We start from the raw sequence: 17915 nt of genomic DNA on the forward strand, positions 1-17915 counted from the left end.
AGAAGATTTAGGAAACAGGTCACTTGGCAAAAACTGCGGATGACTAAAGAGTTTCTATTTCTTTCTGCAAGAAACATAATTATTCAGTCCCTCTGCCTGGTAGATTCATAAAGGAGAGCTCACAATAGTTTTAAAAGTTTGTCCCATCTTTGACACAAACAAGTCTTTGCCAGGATGCTTTATAAAATGCTCTCTTAGCCAACTCAGTTAATAAAGATGTAAATTTCAGTCTCCTATCTTGGCCGAAATAAACTTGTCCATATGTAGTTGTGATAAATCTTTCAATAATACAAATCCAATACATACACAGAAACTAAACTTTCTAAAGATATTAAGATTACATTCACATTTTTGCCAGTAACTTCGAATACATGAAATATTATTCTTTAAATCACAAAGATTTTATAGATTATTTTGCTTTGTCTGCTATCCATACCTCCTTATATATGACAGCAAATTACTCAAATTGCTGTACTAGAGTTAACCTGCAAATGCCAAGTTATTTCTGGATGAAATATTGATGATAATTAATTGCCTATCAAAATCAATCATAATTTACCTAGAATCAGATATGAAATAGTTTACATTTTCACTTTATAATCGGATGAGTTAAAGTTGTTTTTTTTTTTTGTGGTACATGGGCCTCTCACTGTTGTGGCCTCTCCCGTTGCGGAGCACAGGCTCTGGACATGCAGGCTCAGCGGCCATGGCTCATGGGCCCAGCTGCTCCGTGGCATGTGGAATCTTTCCAGACCGGGGCATGAACCCGTGTCCCCTGCATCAGCAGGTGGACTCTCAACCACTGCGCCACCAGGGAAGCCCAAGTTAAAGTTTTATTCACACAGTTATCACTGGATCCCTAGGAAAATTGTTTTTCTGCAGTTTTTCATTCTTTCAAAAACATTCCTTGTCCACTGGTTGCAGAGCAATTTCATTTCTTCTAACCCCAAACTGTATATAAAGGGCAAAATAGAACCAAATATTCTAGTGTTTGTCTGACAACTTCTCTATGGCTCTGTGTTTATTATACATAGCTATTCTACCCAAACATCTCTTAACATACACACACACACACACACACACACACACACAATGCAGAACTTTTATCTGGGCATGCGTGTGTGAGGCAAGAGGCAGATGGGCTCCAGGTTAGAATTTACAGCCAGCATCTTGTTTACACTTCCAGACAGAAATAACAACAGGAGAAGATTGGTTCAAGATGGCAGAGTAGAAGAACATGCTCTCACTCCCTCTTTCGAGAACACCAGAATCACAACTAACTGCTGAACAATCATCGACAGGAAGAAACTGGAACTCACCAAAAAAGATACCCCACATCCAAAGACAAAGGAGAAGCCACAATGAGATGGTAGGAGGGGTGCTATCACAATAAAATCAAATCCCATAACTGCTGGGTGGGTGACTCACAAACTGTAGAACACTTATACCACAGAAGTCCACCCACTGGAGTGAACGTTCAGAGCCACATGTCAGGCTTCCCAACCTGGGGGGCTGGGCAACGGGAGGAGGAATTCCTAGAGAATGAGACTTCGAAGGCTAACGGGATATGACTGCAGGACTTCGGCAGGACTGGGGGAAACAGAGACTCCATTCTTGGAGGGAACACACAAAATAGTGTGTGCATCGGGACCCAGGGGAAGAAGCAGTGACCCCATAGGAGACTGAACCAGACCTACCTGCTAGTGTGGAGGGTCTCCTGCAGAGGCGGGGGCAGCTGTGGCTCACCAAGGAACAAGGACACTGGCAGCAGAAGTTCTCGGAAGTACTCCTTGGCGAGAGCCTTCCCAGGGTCTGCCATTAACCCCATGAAAAAGCCCTGGTAGTCTCCAGTGTTGGGTCGCCTCAGGCCAAACAACCAACAGGGAGGAAACCCAGCCCCGCCCATCACCAGACAAGCGGATTTAAGTTTTACTGAGCTCTGCCCACCAGAGCAACACCCAGCTCTACCCACCACCAGTCCCTCCCATCAGAAAATTTCCACAAGCCTCTTAGATAGCCTTATCCAGCAGCGGGCAGACAGCTGAAGCAAGAAATACAATCCAGCAGCCTGTGGAACAAAAACTACATTCACAGATAGTCAAGATGAAAAGGCAGAGGGCTATGTACCAGATGAAGGAACAAGATAAAACCCAAGAAAAACAACTAAATGAAGTGGAGATAGGCAACCTTCCAAAAAAGGATTCAGAATAATGATAGTGAAGATGATGCAGGACCTCAGAAAAAGAATGGAGGGAAAGATCGAGAAGATGCAAGAAATGTTTAACAAAGATCTAGAAGAATTAAAGAACAAACAAACAGAGATGAACAATAAGAAAACTGAAATAAAAAATACACCAGAAGGAATCAATAGCAGAATAACTGAGGCAGAAGAACGGATAAGTGACCCAGAAGACAGAACAGTGGAATTCACTACCGCCAAACAGAATAAAGAAAAAAGAATGCAAAGAAATGAAGAGAGCCTAAGAGACTTCTGGGACAACATTAAATGCAACAACATTCGCATTACAGGTGTCCCAGAAAGAGGAGAGAGAGAGAAAGGACCCAAGAAAATATCTGAAGACATTATAGTCAAAAACTTCCCTAACATGAGAAAGGAAATAGCCACCCAAGTCCACGAAGCGCAGCAAGTCCCATATAGGATAAACAGAAAGAGAAACACGCCGAGGCACACTGTAATCAAATTGGCAAAAATTAAAGACAAAGAAAAATTATTGAAAGCAACATGGGAAAAATGACAAATAACATACAAGGGAACTCCCATAAGGTTAACAGCTGATTTCTCAGCAGAAACTCTACAGGACAGAAGGGAGTGGCATGATATACTTAACGTGATGAAAGGGAAGAACCTACAACCAAGATTACTCTACCCAGCAAAGATATCATTCAGATTTGATGGAGACAAGCAAAAGCTAAGAGAATTCAGCATCACCAAACTAGCTCTACAACAAATACAAAGGAACTTCTCTAAGTGGGAAACACAAGAGAAGAAAAGGACCTATAAAAACAACCCAAAACAATTAAGAAAATGGTAATAGGAACATACATATCAATAATTACCTTAAACCTGAATGGATTAAATGCTCCAACCAAAAGACACAGGCTCACTGAATGGATACAAAAACAAGAGCCATATATATGCTGTCCACAAGAGACCCACTTCAGACCTAGGGACACATACAGACTGAAAGTGAGGGGATAGAAAAATATATTCCATGCAAATGGAAATCAAAAGAAAGCTGCAGTAGCAATACTCATATCAGATAAAATAGACTTTAAAATAAAGAATATTACAAGAGACAAGGAAGGATACTACATAATGACCAAGGGATCAATCCAAGAAGAAGATATAACAAATATAAATATATATGCACTCAACATAGGAGCACCTCAATACATAAGGCAACTGCTAACAGCTGTAAGAGAGGAAATCGACAGTAACACAATAATAATGGGGGACTTTAACACCTCATTTACTCCAATGGACAGATCATCCAAACAGAAAATTAATACAGAAACACAAGCTTTAAATGACACAACAGACCAGATAGACTTAATTGATATTTATAGGACATTCCATCCAAAAACAGCAGATTACACTTTCTTCTCAAGTGCACACAGAACATTCTCCAGGAGAGATCACATCTTGGGTCACAAATCAAGCCTCAGTAAATTTAAGAAAACTGAAATCATATCAAGCATCTTTTCTGACCACAACGCTATGAGATTAGCAATGAATTACAGGGGAAAAAATGTAAAAAGTACAAACACATGGAGGCTAAACAATATGTTACTAAATAACCAAGAGATCACTGAAGAAATCAAAGAGGAAGTCAAAAAATACCTAGAGACAAATGACAATGAAAACATGATGATCTGAAACCTATGGGATGCAGCAAAAGCAGTTCTAAGAGGGAATTTTATAGCTATACAAGTCTACCTCAAGAAACAAGAAAAATTTCCAACAATCTAAGGTTACAACTAAAGAAACTAGAGAAAGAAGACCAAACCAAACCCAATGTTAGCAGAAGGAAAGAAATCATAAAGATCAGAGCAGAAATAAATGAAATAGAAACACAGAAAACAAGAGCAAAGATCAATAAAACTAAAAGCTGATTCTTTGAGAAGATAAACAAAATTGATAAACCATTAGCCAGTCTCATCAACAAAAACAGGGACAGGACTCAAATCAGTAATATTAGAAATGAAAAAGGAGAAGTTACAGCAGACACTGCAGAAATACAAAGCATACTAAGAGACTACTACAAGCAACTCAATGCCAATAAAATGCACAACCTGGAAGAAATGGACAAATTCTTAGAAAGGTATAACCTTCCAAGACTGACCCAGGAAGAAATAGAAAATATGAACAGACCAATCACACATAATGAAATTGAAACTGTGATTAAAAATGTTCCAACAAACAAAAGTCCAGCACCAGAGACATCACAGGTGAATTCTATCAAACATTTAGAGAAGAGCTAAGACCCATCCTTCTCAAACTCTTCCAAAAATTGCAGAGGAAGAACACTCCCAAAATCATTCTATGAGGCCACCATCAGCCTGATACCAAAACCAGACAAAGATACTACAAAAAAGGAAAATTACAGACCAATATCACTGATGAATATAGATGCAAAAATCCTCAACAAAATACTAGCAAACAGAATCCAACAATACATTAAAAGTATCAGATACCATGATCAACTGGGATTTATCCCAGCGATGCAAGGATTCTTCAATATATGTAAATCAATCAATGTGATACACCATATTAACAAACTGAAGAATAAAAACCATATGATCATCTCAATAGATGCAGAACAAGCTTTTGACAAAATTCAACACCCTTTTATGATAAAAACTCTCCAGAAAGTGGGCATAGAGGGAAACCACCTCAACATAATAAAGGCCATATATGACAAACCCACAGCAAACATCATTCTCAATGGTGAAAAACTGAAAGCATTTCGTCTAAGATCAGGAACAAGACATGGATGGCCACTCTCACCACTATTATTCAACATAGTTTTGGAAGTCTTAGACACAGCAATCAGAGAAGAAAAATAAAAGGAATACAAATTGGAAAAGAAGAAGTAAAACTGTCACTGTTTGCAGATGACATGATACTATACATAGGGAATCCTAAAGATGCCACCACAAAACTACTAGAGCTAATCAATGAATTTGGTAAAGTTGCAGGATACAAAATTAATGCACAGAAATCTCTTGCATTCCTATACACTAATGATGAAAAATCTGAAAGAGAAATTAAGGAAACACTCCCATTTACCACTGCAACAAAAAGAATAAAATACCTAGGAATAAACCTACCTAGGGAGACAAAAGACCGGTATGCAGAAAACTATAAGACACTGATGAAAGAAATTAAAGACGATACCAACAGATGGAGAGATATACCATGCGCTTGGATTGGGAGAATCAATATTGTGAAAATGACTACACTACCCAAAGCAATCTACAGATTGAATGCAATGCCTATCAAATTACCAATGGCATTTTTTACAGAACTAGAACAAAAAGTCTTAAAATTTGTATGGAGACACAAAAGACCCACATAGCCAAAGCAGTCTTGAGGGAAAAAAACGGAGCTGGAGGAATCAGACTCCCTGACTTCAGACTATACTACAAAGCGAAAGGAATCAAGACAATATGGTACTGGCACAAAAACAGAAATATAGATCCATGGAACAGGATAGAAAGCCCAGAGATAAATACACGTACCTATGGTCAACTAATCTATGACAAAGGAGGCAAGTATATACAATGGAGAAAAGACAGTCTCTTCAATAAGTGGTGCTGGGAAAACTGGACAGCTTCATGTAAAAGAATGAAAGTAGAACACTCCCTAACAGCATACACAAAAATAAACTCAAAATGGATTAAAGACGTAAATCTAAGACTGGACACTATAAAACTCTTATAGGGAAACATAGGAAGAACACTCTTTGACATAAATTACAGCAAGATCTTTTTTGATCCTCCTCCTAGAGTAATGGAAATAAAAACAAAAATAAACAACTGGGATCTAATGAAACTTAAAAGCTTTTGCACAGCAATTAAACCATAAACAACACAAAAAGACAACCCTCAGAATGGGAGAAAATATTTGCAAATGAATCATCAGACAAAGGATTAATCTCCAAAATATATAAATAGCTCATGTAGCTCAATATTAAAAAAACAAACAACCCAATCCAAAAATGGGCAGAAGACCTAAATAGATATTTCTCCAAAGAAGACATACAGATGGCCAAGAAGCACTTGAAAAGCTGCTCAACATCACTAATTATTAGAGAAATTCAAATCAAAACTACAATGAGGTATCACCTCACACCAGTTAGAATGGGCATCATCAGAAAATCTACCACCAACAAATGCTGGAGAGGGTGTGGAGGAAAGGGAACCCTCTTGCACTGTTGGTGGGGATGTAAAGTGATACAGCCCCTATGGAGAACAATATGGAGGTTCCTTAAAGAACTAAAAATAGAATTACCATATGACCCAGCAATCCCACTACTGGGCATATACCCAGAGAAAACCATAATTCAAAAAGACACATGCACCCCAATGTTCACTGCAGCACTATTTACAATAGCCGGGTCATGGAAGCAACCTAAATGCCCATCGACAGACAAATGGATAAAGAAGATGTGGTACATATATACAATGGAATACTACTCAGCCATAAAAGGGAACAAAATTGGGTCATTTGTAGAGACGTGGATGCATCTAGAGACTGTCATACAGAGTGAAGTAAGTCAGAAAGATCAAAACAAGTATCGTATATTAACGCATATATGTGGAACCTGGAAAATGGTACAGATGAACCAGTTTGCAGGGCAGAAACTGAGATACAGGTGTAGAGAACAAACGTATGGACACCAAGGGGGGGAAAGCCATGGGGGGTGGGGGGGTGATGAATTGGGAGATTTGGATTGACATGTATATACTGATGTGTATAAAATGGATGACTAATAAGAAAAAAAATTAATTAAAAAAAAAAGAAAAGAACAGAAACATGGTATATAGCTGGACTTTGCCTCCGGTGAACACTTCAAGATAATAGTAATGGCAGGGGCAGAGAGGAGCTGAGTCTTGCCCAGACAAAAGATAAAGAGACCACATATTTCTCATTCTTAAGGTCAAGGAGACCTCCCCAACTACACATGTGCAGAAAGGCTCTTGGGGGTCAAAAAGGAGAGGGCACCACCCCATAATAGGTAATGCCAGCCCTCCCATAGGCCTGTGGGCTAGACTCTATCTTTGAAAAAAGTTGTGCACACATGTTGGGGCGGATCTTAGGGCAGGTCAGGTGTGGAAAAAGAAACAAGATAATTGGCCAAAGGTAAACAGACACGTGGAAGAAAAGCCCTATATAAATGACTTAACTGCCTCTTCACTGCACTACTTCTCATTAGGGGGGATGCCCACACCCTTTTCTCTCCGGGTGTGTATCTCTGCCTTGCTTCTCTCTTAAATAAACTGTATCTCTGCGTGCTCTCCCACTTCTTGTTCTATGTTTCTAATAATAAACTTTGTTCCAGTATTTTACAGTTTTTGCCTCCTTGAGAAATGCATTTTTCAGTGGGGGCAAAAGCCAGGGGAACTTTGCTTCTAGCCTCTAGCCTCTGGTGGTCTAGTGACTAGGATTCCTGGTTTTCATCCAGACTACCCAGGTCTAATTCCTGGGCAGAGAACTAAGGTCTCGATTCAAGCCACCACTTGAACCTGAGATCATATTGATTCTTGTCATATCTAAACTCATCTTTTCATTCATTCAGCCAACATACACTCAGAGCCTGTGATGAGCCAGACCCTGTGTTAGGCACTGGGCATGGAGAAATGAATCCGCTTCAGTACACCTGAAATGAGCCTGATTCAATGAACAATCAGGTTAGTAACAGAAATAGAAATATACATGGGGATTTAAAAAAATAAAACTAAATACATTGAAAAAGAAAAGCATAGGACTCATTGGAATCCTCAAGGATGATCCCCTCACACACCCTGGTATAGGAAGTAGGAAAAATGCTTCCTGGACTAGGCATCACTTGGTCTTATCTCAAAGAAGGAGGAATCTCACGAAAGGAGGATAAAGAGCATGCCAGGCAGACTACGTACTCATGGAATTCCTTTGATGTCCTGTCAAGGGGCTGGTATGTGAAGAAGAGACCGGGAGAAACTGACAGCAGAGCACGAGCATGGCCACATTTGCCTTTTCCTGTGATGGCTGATGGCTCTTGGCATAATAAATATCAGGTGTGAAAACAAGATTGTAACATTGTCACTGGGTGTAGTAGATCGCAAGAGAAAAGGAAAAGTTTGAGAAATGCTTAGGAGGTACAATTATTAAGACCTGATGGTACAGTCATGTACTCAAAAATACATTTTAAATACCTACTAACTTTCAGGTACCATTCTAGGTGCCATGGATACAGTTGGAGAAAAAAAAAAACCCTAAAAAGCAGTTCTTTCTTTCTTGAAATTTTACCATCCAATCATAGGAGACAGTATTTTTTTTTTTTTTTTTCCAGTACGCGGGCTTCTCACTGCTGTGGCCTCTCCCGTTGCGGAGCACAGGCTCCGGGTGCGCAGGCTCAGCGGCCATGGCTCACGGGCCCAGCCGCTCCGCGGCATGTGGGATCTTCCCGGACCGGGGCACGAACCCGCGTCTCTTGCATCGGCAGGCGGACTCTCAACCACTGCGCCACCAGGGAAGCCCAGGAGACAGTATTTTTAAAAGGTAAATGCATAATATTTTAGTTGGTGATTAAGTACTATGAAGAAAGATGAAAACTGGTAAGGGGAATAGGAAGTGATAAGGTAGATTGATTTATTAGAGGAGTTAGGCAAAGACTTGCTATGAGCAGAGACTGCAGTGAAGGGAGGGCTAAAGGCAGGGAAAGGGAGAGAGAAGAATGAAGTGTGTTGAGGTGTGGGGTGCTTTTATGTCCTATTCTTTGTCCAAAAAAATCACTGGGATAAGAGACATAGTTGGAAGTAATTCACCTCAAGTATCTTTATTTTGGCACACGCTATTCTGTTGACTGAATTAGGTAATCAGAGCCAACATCTGCCCTGTTTGTCACACACAGTTGGGAACTACATGCAACACCTTAACATTAGGCGGTGATGGAACGCAGTAGGAGCAAACAATTGCTGACAGGATATAGATACAAATTCTACTCTGAAGTTTTTTTGTTTGTTTTAATGAAGCGTAATTTTACTACTGGTCTCCTCAGTGATATTCCTAAAGACAAAGAGACCTGGCTAGTATTATCTGTGGTTTGAATCTTCCATGAAATCCATCAGCATAGATAATTCAGAATTTAGTGAACTGTGTTGCCCACAGCTATATGTACCAGCAGGGGCCACCTAGGACACCTCAGCATGAGGAATAATTATCCTCATGAGGAAATTTCTCTGATATTATCTTAGGGAATCCCATTTGTGTCTTCCAGATGCAGATGGAAGACAAACCTATGTTGAAGCTTAAAAGGGCAAAGCATTTACTGTTCTTATTAAGAAAGCCAGATTGAGGTCACTGCTCTCTGCTTCAGTTTGTCTGGGATGAAAATAGAATTCTTAATAGTGAGTTAGTATTCAAGGATATTAAAAAAAAAACGTCTATTAGTGACCATTAAACGTTTTCTTTTCCCTTGATAGATGGATATGTCTCTTACCCTTAGAAGTGACCCATTGGGAGTATTTTCATTTACTATTCTTAAAAATCTTTTTTTTGAAAAATGTAATGTAAAAATATCAACATAAATATCATAAAAGTTACAAGTCTCTGGTAAATCCTGATCAATGCACTATTTTCATTCAGTGAAAATCTTTTAGATTCTCTAACAGCTTTTGCTATTGCTCTGTAAATTGGTTCCATTTTCAATGCCTCCTCTTCCCTGAGGATATGTTCTTTTCTAATATGAAATGATTATTTCTAAATTAAACACCACATACACACATATAAACCCTTGAAAAATTAGAGATGAATGATAGATAATATATTTTTAAAAAGATGACTGGCATTTGGAATAATCTTAATTCTATCTTTGAATTTTATCTTAACACTATATTTGCTCTATTACTGCCATCTTAAGTCTTACCTAAAAGCATGTATTACATTGACTATTGCAATAGTCTCCTAATGGCATCCTTGCTTCATTGAAGCCAATCTATACACACTAGTCAAAAGTAATTTTTTTAAACACCTAACTTGCATCACATCATCTACCACTCTTCCCACCTAATGACTTCACTTGAATTATATCCAGACTCCTTGCTTTATCCCACAAGATTCTGCCTACCTCTTCCACAGCATTTCAAAACAACTCTCCTCATTCCTGAGGGCTTCCTTTGTGTTTTTTTGCTGGTACTTCATTTCTGCCTTACATGCTCTGGACATGCTTACCCCACTAACTGAAATTAACTTGTATCTATTTTTCACATGGTTGTCATCTCACTCTTCACATCTCAAGTGTATGTCACTTCAGTGAGGACTTCCTTAAAGTCTCAAGATTTTCTGTTCAGCATCATAAGGGCTAATCAAGACTTGAAATTCCTTTATTAATTTGTTTTTTCTCTATCCTCCACTAGACAATAAGCTGCACAAGTCCCTGATTTCCCCATAATTGTATACCCAAATCATACAAGAAGACTAGGTACATAGCAGGTGATCAGTATACAGGTTTTGATCAAATGATTAATAAACCAATATGTAGGTGACATCAGCATCATGGTGGTGTCTCTCTTCTCTTTCCTCTTTGTAACAACTAATTAGACATCTATTACCAAACAAAAGTGCTTCTGCATATTTCACAAAGGGATGTGGAGGTTTCTAGTCCACCTGTGCATCCAAAAATAAACAAGGGGGATCTCAGTGAGGGTTGCTGATACAAGGGAGTTGGCAAACTGGCCTCAGTCCCACTCACTGAGATTAGAAAAGAAAGAACCTGGAGAGTGCAAAACTGGGCAGATAACCATGGAGAAGAGAATGATTGGAAGTCCAGCCTGCCTAAAGGGAGATTCCAGAATGCCACTGGAGTGAGAAAGAGAAGAGTTTGGAAGCAGAGGAGAGGTAGAAAATGTCCAAGGTGGCCTCCCCTCCCCACAGATGAACAACAAGGGGCTGGGCTTTTGGAAGCAGCACTGGCTACCTCTCTGGCAGAAGAGGTAGACAGTGATGACCTCTTTCATAGAGGAGGTGGTAACCACAAAGCAAAAATCTAGAGTAGATTCACAAAACGTAAAAAGGGGGAGACAGAGCATACCACTATAGAACACCACTGCTTTGCAAAGGCAGGGAGAAACGGGGGAAGAAATAACGAACATACAAAACAACCAGAAAGCAGACAATAAGATGGCAGCAGTAAGCCCTTACATATCAATAATCACTCGAAACATAAATGGACTGAAGTCACCAATCAAAAGGCAAAGGGTGGCTAGGCGGATAAAAAACAACAGCCATGAAAACATACAGAGAACAAACACACAAACAAAAAACAACCAAAACAGAAAAACAAGATCCAACTATATGCTGCCTACAAGAAACTTCTTTCAGTTCTAAAAACACACAGAGGCTCAAAGTGAAGAGACAGCACATATTCCATGCAAGTGGAAACCAAAAGTAAGTGGGCATAGCCATACTTATCAAACAAAATAGACTTCAAGCCAGAAACTGTAACAAGACACAAAGAAGGTCATTTTATAATGATAAAGGGGTCAATATACATAGAAGATATAACAATCATGAATATATATACACACCCAACATTGAAGCACCTAAATATATTAAGCAAATACTAACAGATATGAAGGGAGAAATATACAACAATACAGTAATAGTAGGAGACTTCAATACCTCAGTGTCAGCAGTGGATAGATCATCCAGACAGAAAATCAACACGGAAATGTGGGAATTGAACCATACTTTAGACCAAATGGACTTAACAGACATATATAGAACATTCCAACCAACAGCAGCAGAATATACATTCTTCACACGTGCATACAGGATATTAGATCATGAGAGGACCGAGATAAATCTTAGCTAATTTGAGGAGACTGAAATACTATCTTTTCTGAACACAATGGTATAAAACTAGAAATCAACAAGAAGAAAGCTGGAAAATCTACAAATATGTGGAAACCAAACAATACACTTCTGAAAACCAATGGATCAAAGAATCAAAAAGGAAAAAAAAAAATCTTGAAGCAAATGAAAATGGAGAGAAAACGTATCAAATCCTAGGGGATGCTGCAAAAAGCAGTCCTGAGAGGAAAGTTTATAGTGATAAATGGATGTATTAAGAAATTAGAAAGATCTCAAGTAAATAACTTTACATCTCCAGTACCCAGAAGGAAAAATTAAGCCCAAAGTTAGCAGAAGAAAGGAAATACAGATTGGAGAGAAAACAAATGAAATAGAGACCAGAAAAACAATAGAAAGAATCAATGAAAGAGCTGGATTTTCCAAAAGATAAAGTTGACAAACCTTTAGCTAGACTAAGAAAACAACAGAAGACTCAAAATTAGAAATAAAAGAGAAGACACTACAACTGATACTACAGAAATAAGAGAGTACTATGACCTGCTATATGCCAACAAATTAGACAACCTAGAAGAAATAGATAAATTTCTAGAAACTTATAAGCTACCAAGACTGAATCTGGAAGAACAGAAAATCTGAACAGACCAATAATGAGGAAGGAGACTGAAACAGTAACCAAAAATCTCCCAATACAGAAAACCATAGGACTAGACGGTTTCACATGTGAATTCTACCAAACATTTAAAGAATAATTAATGCCAATCCTTCCCAAACTCTTCTAAAAAATTGAAGAGGAGGGAACACTTCCTAACTCATTCTACAAGGCCAATATTACCCTAATACCAAAGCCAGATATAGCCACTGTAAGAAAACTATAGACCAATATTACTAATGAATACAGATACAAAATTTTTCAACAAAATATTAGCAAACTGAATTGAGCACACTAAAAGGATTATACACCATGAGCCTGGGATGCAAAGATGGTTCAAACTGATAAACGTATTACATCACATTAATAGAATGAAAGAAAATAATCACATGATCATCACAATAGATACAGAAAAGGATTTGACAAAATACGACCTCCTTCCATGATAAAAACCTCAAAAGAGGTACTTCCCTGGTGACGCAGTGGTTAAGAATCCACCTGCCAGTGCAGGGGACACGGGTTCGAGCCCTGGTCTGGGAAGATCCCTCCCACATGCTGCAGAGCAGCTAAGCCCGTGCACCACAACTACTGAGTCTGCACTCTAGAGCCGGCGAGCCACAACTACTGAGCCCGTGTGCCACAACTACTGAAGCCCATGTGCCTAGAGCCCATGCTCCACAACAAGAGAAGCCACTGCAGTGAGAAGCCTGTGCACCACAACAAGAGTAGCCCCCACTTGCCACAACCAGAGAAAGCCCGCGAGCAGCAGTGAAGACCTAACACAGCCAAAAATAAACAAATAATTTATTTAAAAAATAAACTCAAAGGATTGTGTATAGAAGGAACATACCTCAACATAACAAAAGCCATCTATGACAAACCCAGAGCTAACGTTACACTCAGTAAAAAAAAAAATTGAAAGCTTTTCCTCTAAGATTAGAAACAAGACATGGTTGCCTACTCTTACCATTCTTATTCAGTATAGTATCAGAAGTCTAGCCAGAGCAATTAGGCAAAACAAAAAAACTAAAAGATACCCAAATCAGAATGGAAAAAGTACAGCTGTCACTATTTACAGATGATATTATTTTGTATATAGATAATTGCAAGATTCAACTAAAAACTGTTGGAACTAATCAATGATTTCAATAAAGTTGGAGGATATAAAAATCAAAATAAAGAAATCAGTGTTGTTTCTATTTGCTAATAATGAAACATCTGAAAGATAAATTATCCCATTCACAATAGCATCAAAAATAAAAAAAATACCTAGGAATAAATGTAACTGAGGAAGTGAAAGATCTGTACAATGAAAATTATGACTTCATTGAAAGAAACTGAAGAAGGCATAAGAAATGGAAAGACATCCTTTACTCATGGATAAGAATATTGTTAAAATGTCCATACTACCCCAAATCATATATAGATTCAACACAATCTCTATCAAAATTCCAGTGGCATTCTTCACAGAAAAAGAAAACTCCTAAAATTTTTAAGGAACCACAAATAACCCAAAGAAGCCAAATAAATCCTGAGAAAGAACAAAACTGGAGGTATCACACTTCCTGATTTTAAACTATACTACAAATCTACAGTAATTAAAACAATGTGATACAAGCATAAAAATAGACACAGACAAATGGAATAGATTAGAGAGCCCAGAAGTAAACCCCCACATATTCAGTTAACTAATATTTGGTAAGGGAGTTAACTAATATTTGGTAAGGGAGCCAGGACCACCTGATGGAGAAGTGATCGTCTGTTCAAAAAATGGTGCTGGGCGCATAGCACAGGGAGATCAGCTTGGTGCTTTGTGACCACCTAGGAGGGTGGGAGAGGGAAGGTGGTAGGGAGGGAGATGCAAGAGGGAAGGGATATGGGGACATATGTATATGTATAACTGATTCAGTTTGTTATAAAGCAGAAACTGACACACCACTGTAAAGTAATTATACTCTAATAAAGAGATGTTAAAAAATAAAATGGTGCTGGGAAATCTGGATAAACACATGTAGAACAATGAAATTGGACCCTTATCTTACACAACTCACAAATATTAACTTGAAATGGATAAAAGACTTAAACATAAGACCTGATACCATAAAACTCCTAGAAGAAAATGTAGAAAAGAAGCTCCTCAATAGTGGTCCTGGCAATGATTTTCTGGATATGACACCAAAAGCATAAACAATAAAAGTAAAAGTCAACAAATAGAATCACAACAAACTTAAAAGATTTTGCACAGAAACAGAAACAACTAACATAATGAAAAGACAAACTACAGAATGGGAGGAAATTTGCAAACCATATATTGGATAAGGGGTTAATATCCAAAAATATATAAAGTATCTTACAAAACTTAATAACAAAAAACAAACAACCCAGTTAAACACTAGGCAGAGAAGCTAAATAGACTTTTTCCAAAGAAAACAACCAAATGGCCAAGAGGTACATGAAAAGATGCTCAACATCACTAATCATCAGGGAAATGCAAATCAAAACCATATGTGCTATCTCTTGACACCTTTTAGAATAGCAACAAGAAGACAAGAGATAATAAGTGTTAATGAGGATGTAGAGAAAGGGATACTTGCACACTGTTGGTGAAAATGTAAATTGGTGCAGCTACTATGTAAAACAATATAGAGGTTCCTTAAAAAATTAATAGAACTACCATATGATCCAACAATTTCACTTCTGGGTATATACCCACAGGAAATAAAAACAGGATATCAAAGAGATGTATGCACGCCCACGTATATTACAGCACTATCCACAATAGCCGAGATTTAGAAATAATCTATGCACCCATAAACAGATAAATGGATTAAGAATTTGTAGTGTATACACATAATGGACTATTATTCAGCCATGAGAAAAACATCTTCCATTTGTGACAACCTGAATGGACTTTGAGGATATTATACTAAGTGAGATGAGTCAGAGAAAGAAAAATACCGTGTTATATCACTTATACGTGGAATCTAAAAAAGCCAAACTCACAAAAGCAGAGTAAAATGGTGGTTCCCAGGGCATGGGAACAGAGGGATAGACAGGGATAGAATAGTTTGTTTAATGGTACAAACTTGGAATGAGTAGTAGATAAGTCCTAGAGATCTAATGCACAATACAGTAAATACGGACAACAATATTGTGTTATAATCAAACTTGCTGAGACTAGATTATTCCAACCACTAAAAAGAAATGATAATTATATAATGTTATAGGTATTAATTATCACTATAATTAATCATATTACAACCTATAAATGTCTTGAATTAATATGTTATAGCATTGCATAAATTCAAGGTATATATGTCAAATATATTTCAAGAAAAAAATTTAAAAATAAACCATTATGTATATTAAAGGTGAAAAACAAAGACCAGAGCAAACCAACTTTGGCCTCTGTAAAATGGGTCCATTACTTGCTTGTGATGTGTTTAATGTTTCTGAAAGTAAAATCACTGAATGCAATTCTGTAGACTAACCTAGGAAGTAGAGCAATGATGACACTAATTAAAAATCGTTAAACCTTAAATTGCATTCCTATAATGATCCAGGTATATCCTAACTAAAATGAACTGATACATCGGAAATAAAGAATAAGGATGAACTATGATTTACTTGTGTGTTAAAAGTGAATTCAATTTGCCATTTCTGGTATTATTAGGAAGCTTATTAGGATATAAGACCTTGATGACAGAGACAAAAATCTTTCATCTTTTTTTTAGAGTCTGCCATTCCAGCATAAATTCTCTCTATCCATACCTTCTGTAAAATCCCTAACTTCAGTTTCTTAAGGTAATGAAAAACCAAAAAATAGAGCAGGAAATTCATAAGTTCCCTTGTAATCATTAGTCTCAGCCTCTTCCACCAATGTGTACCCCAGCTGTATTTAATCATCATTCCTTTCTCTGTTCCCCATATCTTTTAAATTATCCCAATGTTCAAAGATAAATAAAAATACAGTCTTCTCCTTGATGAACAACTCAAAAATTGTGCCAGATGGCCTCATTCCTTTTCTACAGTTTTAGTCTATAAATTTGGGTATACTTACACATTGTACCATAAAACATTTAAAGTTAACTTTTTCATTGGTATTTTGTCAACATCCTTATAAGAAATTCAAGGACTGATGCCTTCTATATATATGATCAGAGTACCAATAAACACTGTAAAATACATTCATTTGCATTGGGCTTTGGCTTTCTTAGAGGAAGAGCAACTGAGCTCACCGCCAGGAAACAAGTGGCCAGAGGTGAAGTATAGAGTGAGGTGAGTCAAAGATCCCAAACGATCACGTTCCAGATAATCAGTGTGATATGGATATGTGCATTTCATATGTCCATATTTTATGAGAGGTGGTGTGTTTTTCACAAAGAAGAACTGAAGTAATTACTAAGGAACGAGGCTACCAATTCTAGACCTGGGATGGCCCTCCTAGGCTGTATGTCAATGTCCTCATCTGTTACTCCTCACCCATCTCCTTACCAGAGCTGTTGCAGTGGGTGGGGTCAACAGGTCTTCCATTTTTATCAGAGCAGGCTATTGCTCGAAAACGCATGCCTTCTCCACATTCTTTGCTGTCTTCTTGTCCCCGCAATCCTCTCTGAGGCTCCCTTCTGCCTTCAGGAAGAATGCAGTCTGACCAATTTCCGTAAGGATGAGATGTAAACACATCACAAGGACACGGTTCTGTTTCCACTAGAGGGTACAGGTCAGCATCCTGGCATTTCTCCTTCTTCCTGCTTTTCCCTGTTCCAATGAGAGACATTGATGTATTAATTTCACATCTGCTGTTTTGTTAAAAGTCGCTCACATTTTATGTAAAAGCTCTTAGACTATTAAGTCTTAAATAAAATAAAGCCTTTCTTTTTTACACTTTTTTTTTTAAACACAGAAGGAAATCCTAGGACAATGAAAGCAATTCCCACAGCAACTGTGAAATTTAAGTTAATTTCAAAAAAAGAGATCTCATATTAGAGAGAGGCAAAAAATACTTAGAAGATGTTTGCTACAGTGGCTCAACAGATAGAAAAGTCCTTGATGTATTTAATATTGGTTTCCCTATAATTTGTTGATAAAAAACAGATAGATTACCTTGCCTCCATTTTCCATGAAATTATGGTTACCAGGGAAATGAACAAAACGGTGTAAGTATTAAGT

The 17915-nt window shown here is 37.8% G+C and overlaps 1 protein-coding gene across 1 annotated transcript in view; it reads right to left on the reverse strand.

Annotated features, from left to right (window-relative positions):
- THSD7B (thrombospondin type 1 domain containing 7B) overlaps nt 1-17915 on the reverse strand; it is a 778062-nt gene that overhangs the window by 230633 nt on the left and 529514 nt on the right. The window contains exon 13 of the mRNA XM_060152966.1: nt 17241-17504. Within this exon, the coding sequence (XP_060008949.1) occupies nt 17241-17504 (264 nt within the window). The remainder of the gene's footprint in view (nt 1-17240; nt 17505-17915) is intronic.

The sequence above is a fragment of the Lagenorhynchus albirostris genome, chromosome 6 (genome assembly GCF_949774975.1).
Source record: "Lagenorhynchus albirostris chromosome 6, mLagAlb1.1, whole genome shotgun sequence".
Classification (NCBI taxonomy): domain Eukaryota; kingdom Metazoa; phylum Chordata; class Mammalia; order Artiodactyla; family Delphinidae; genus Lagenorhynchus; species Lagenorhynchus albirostris.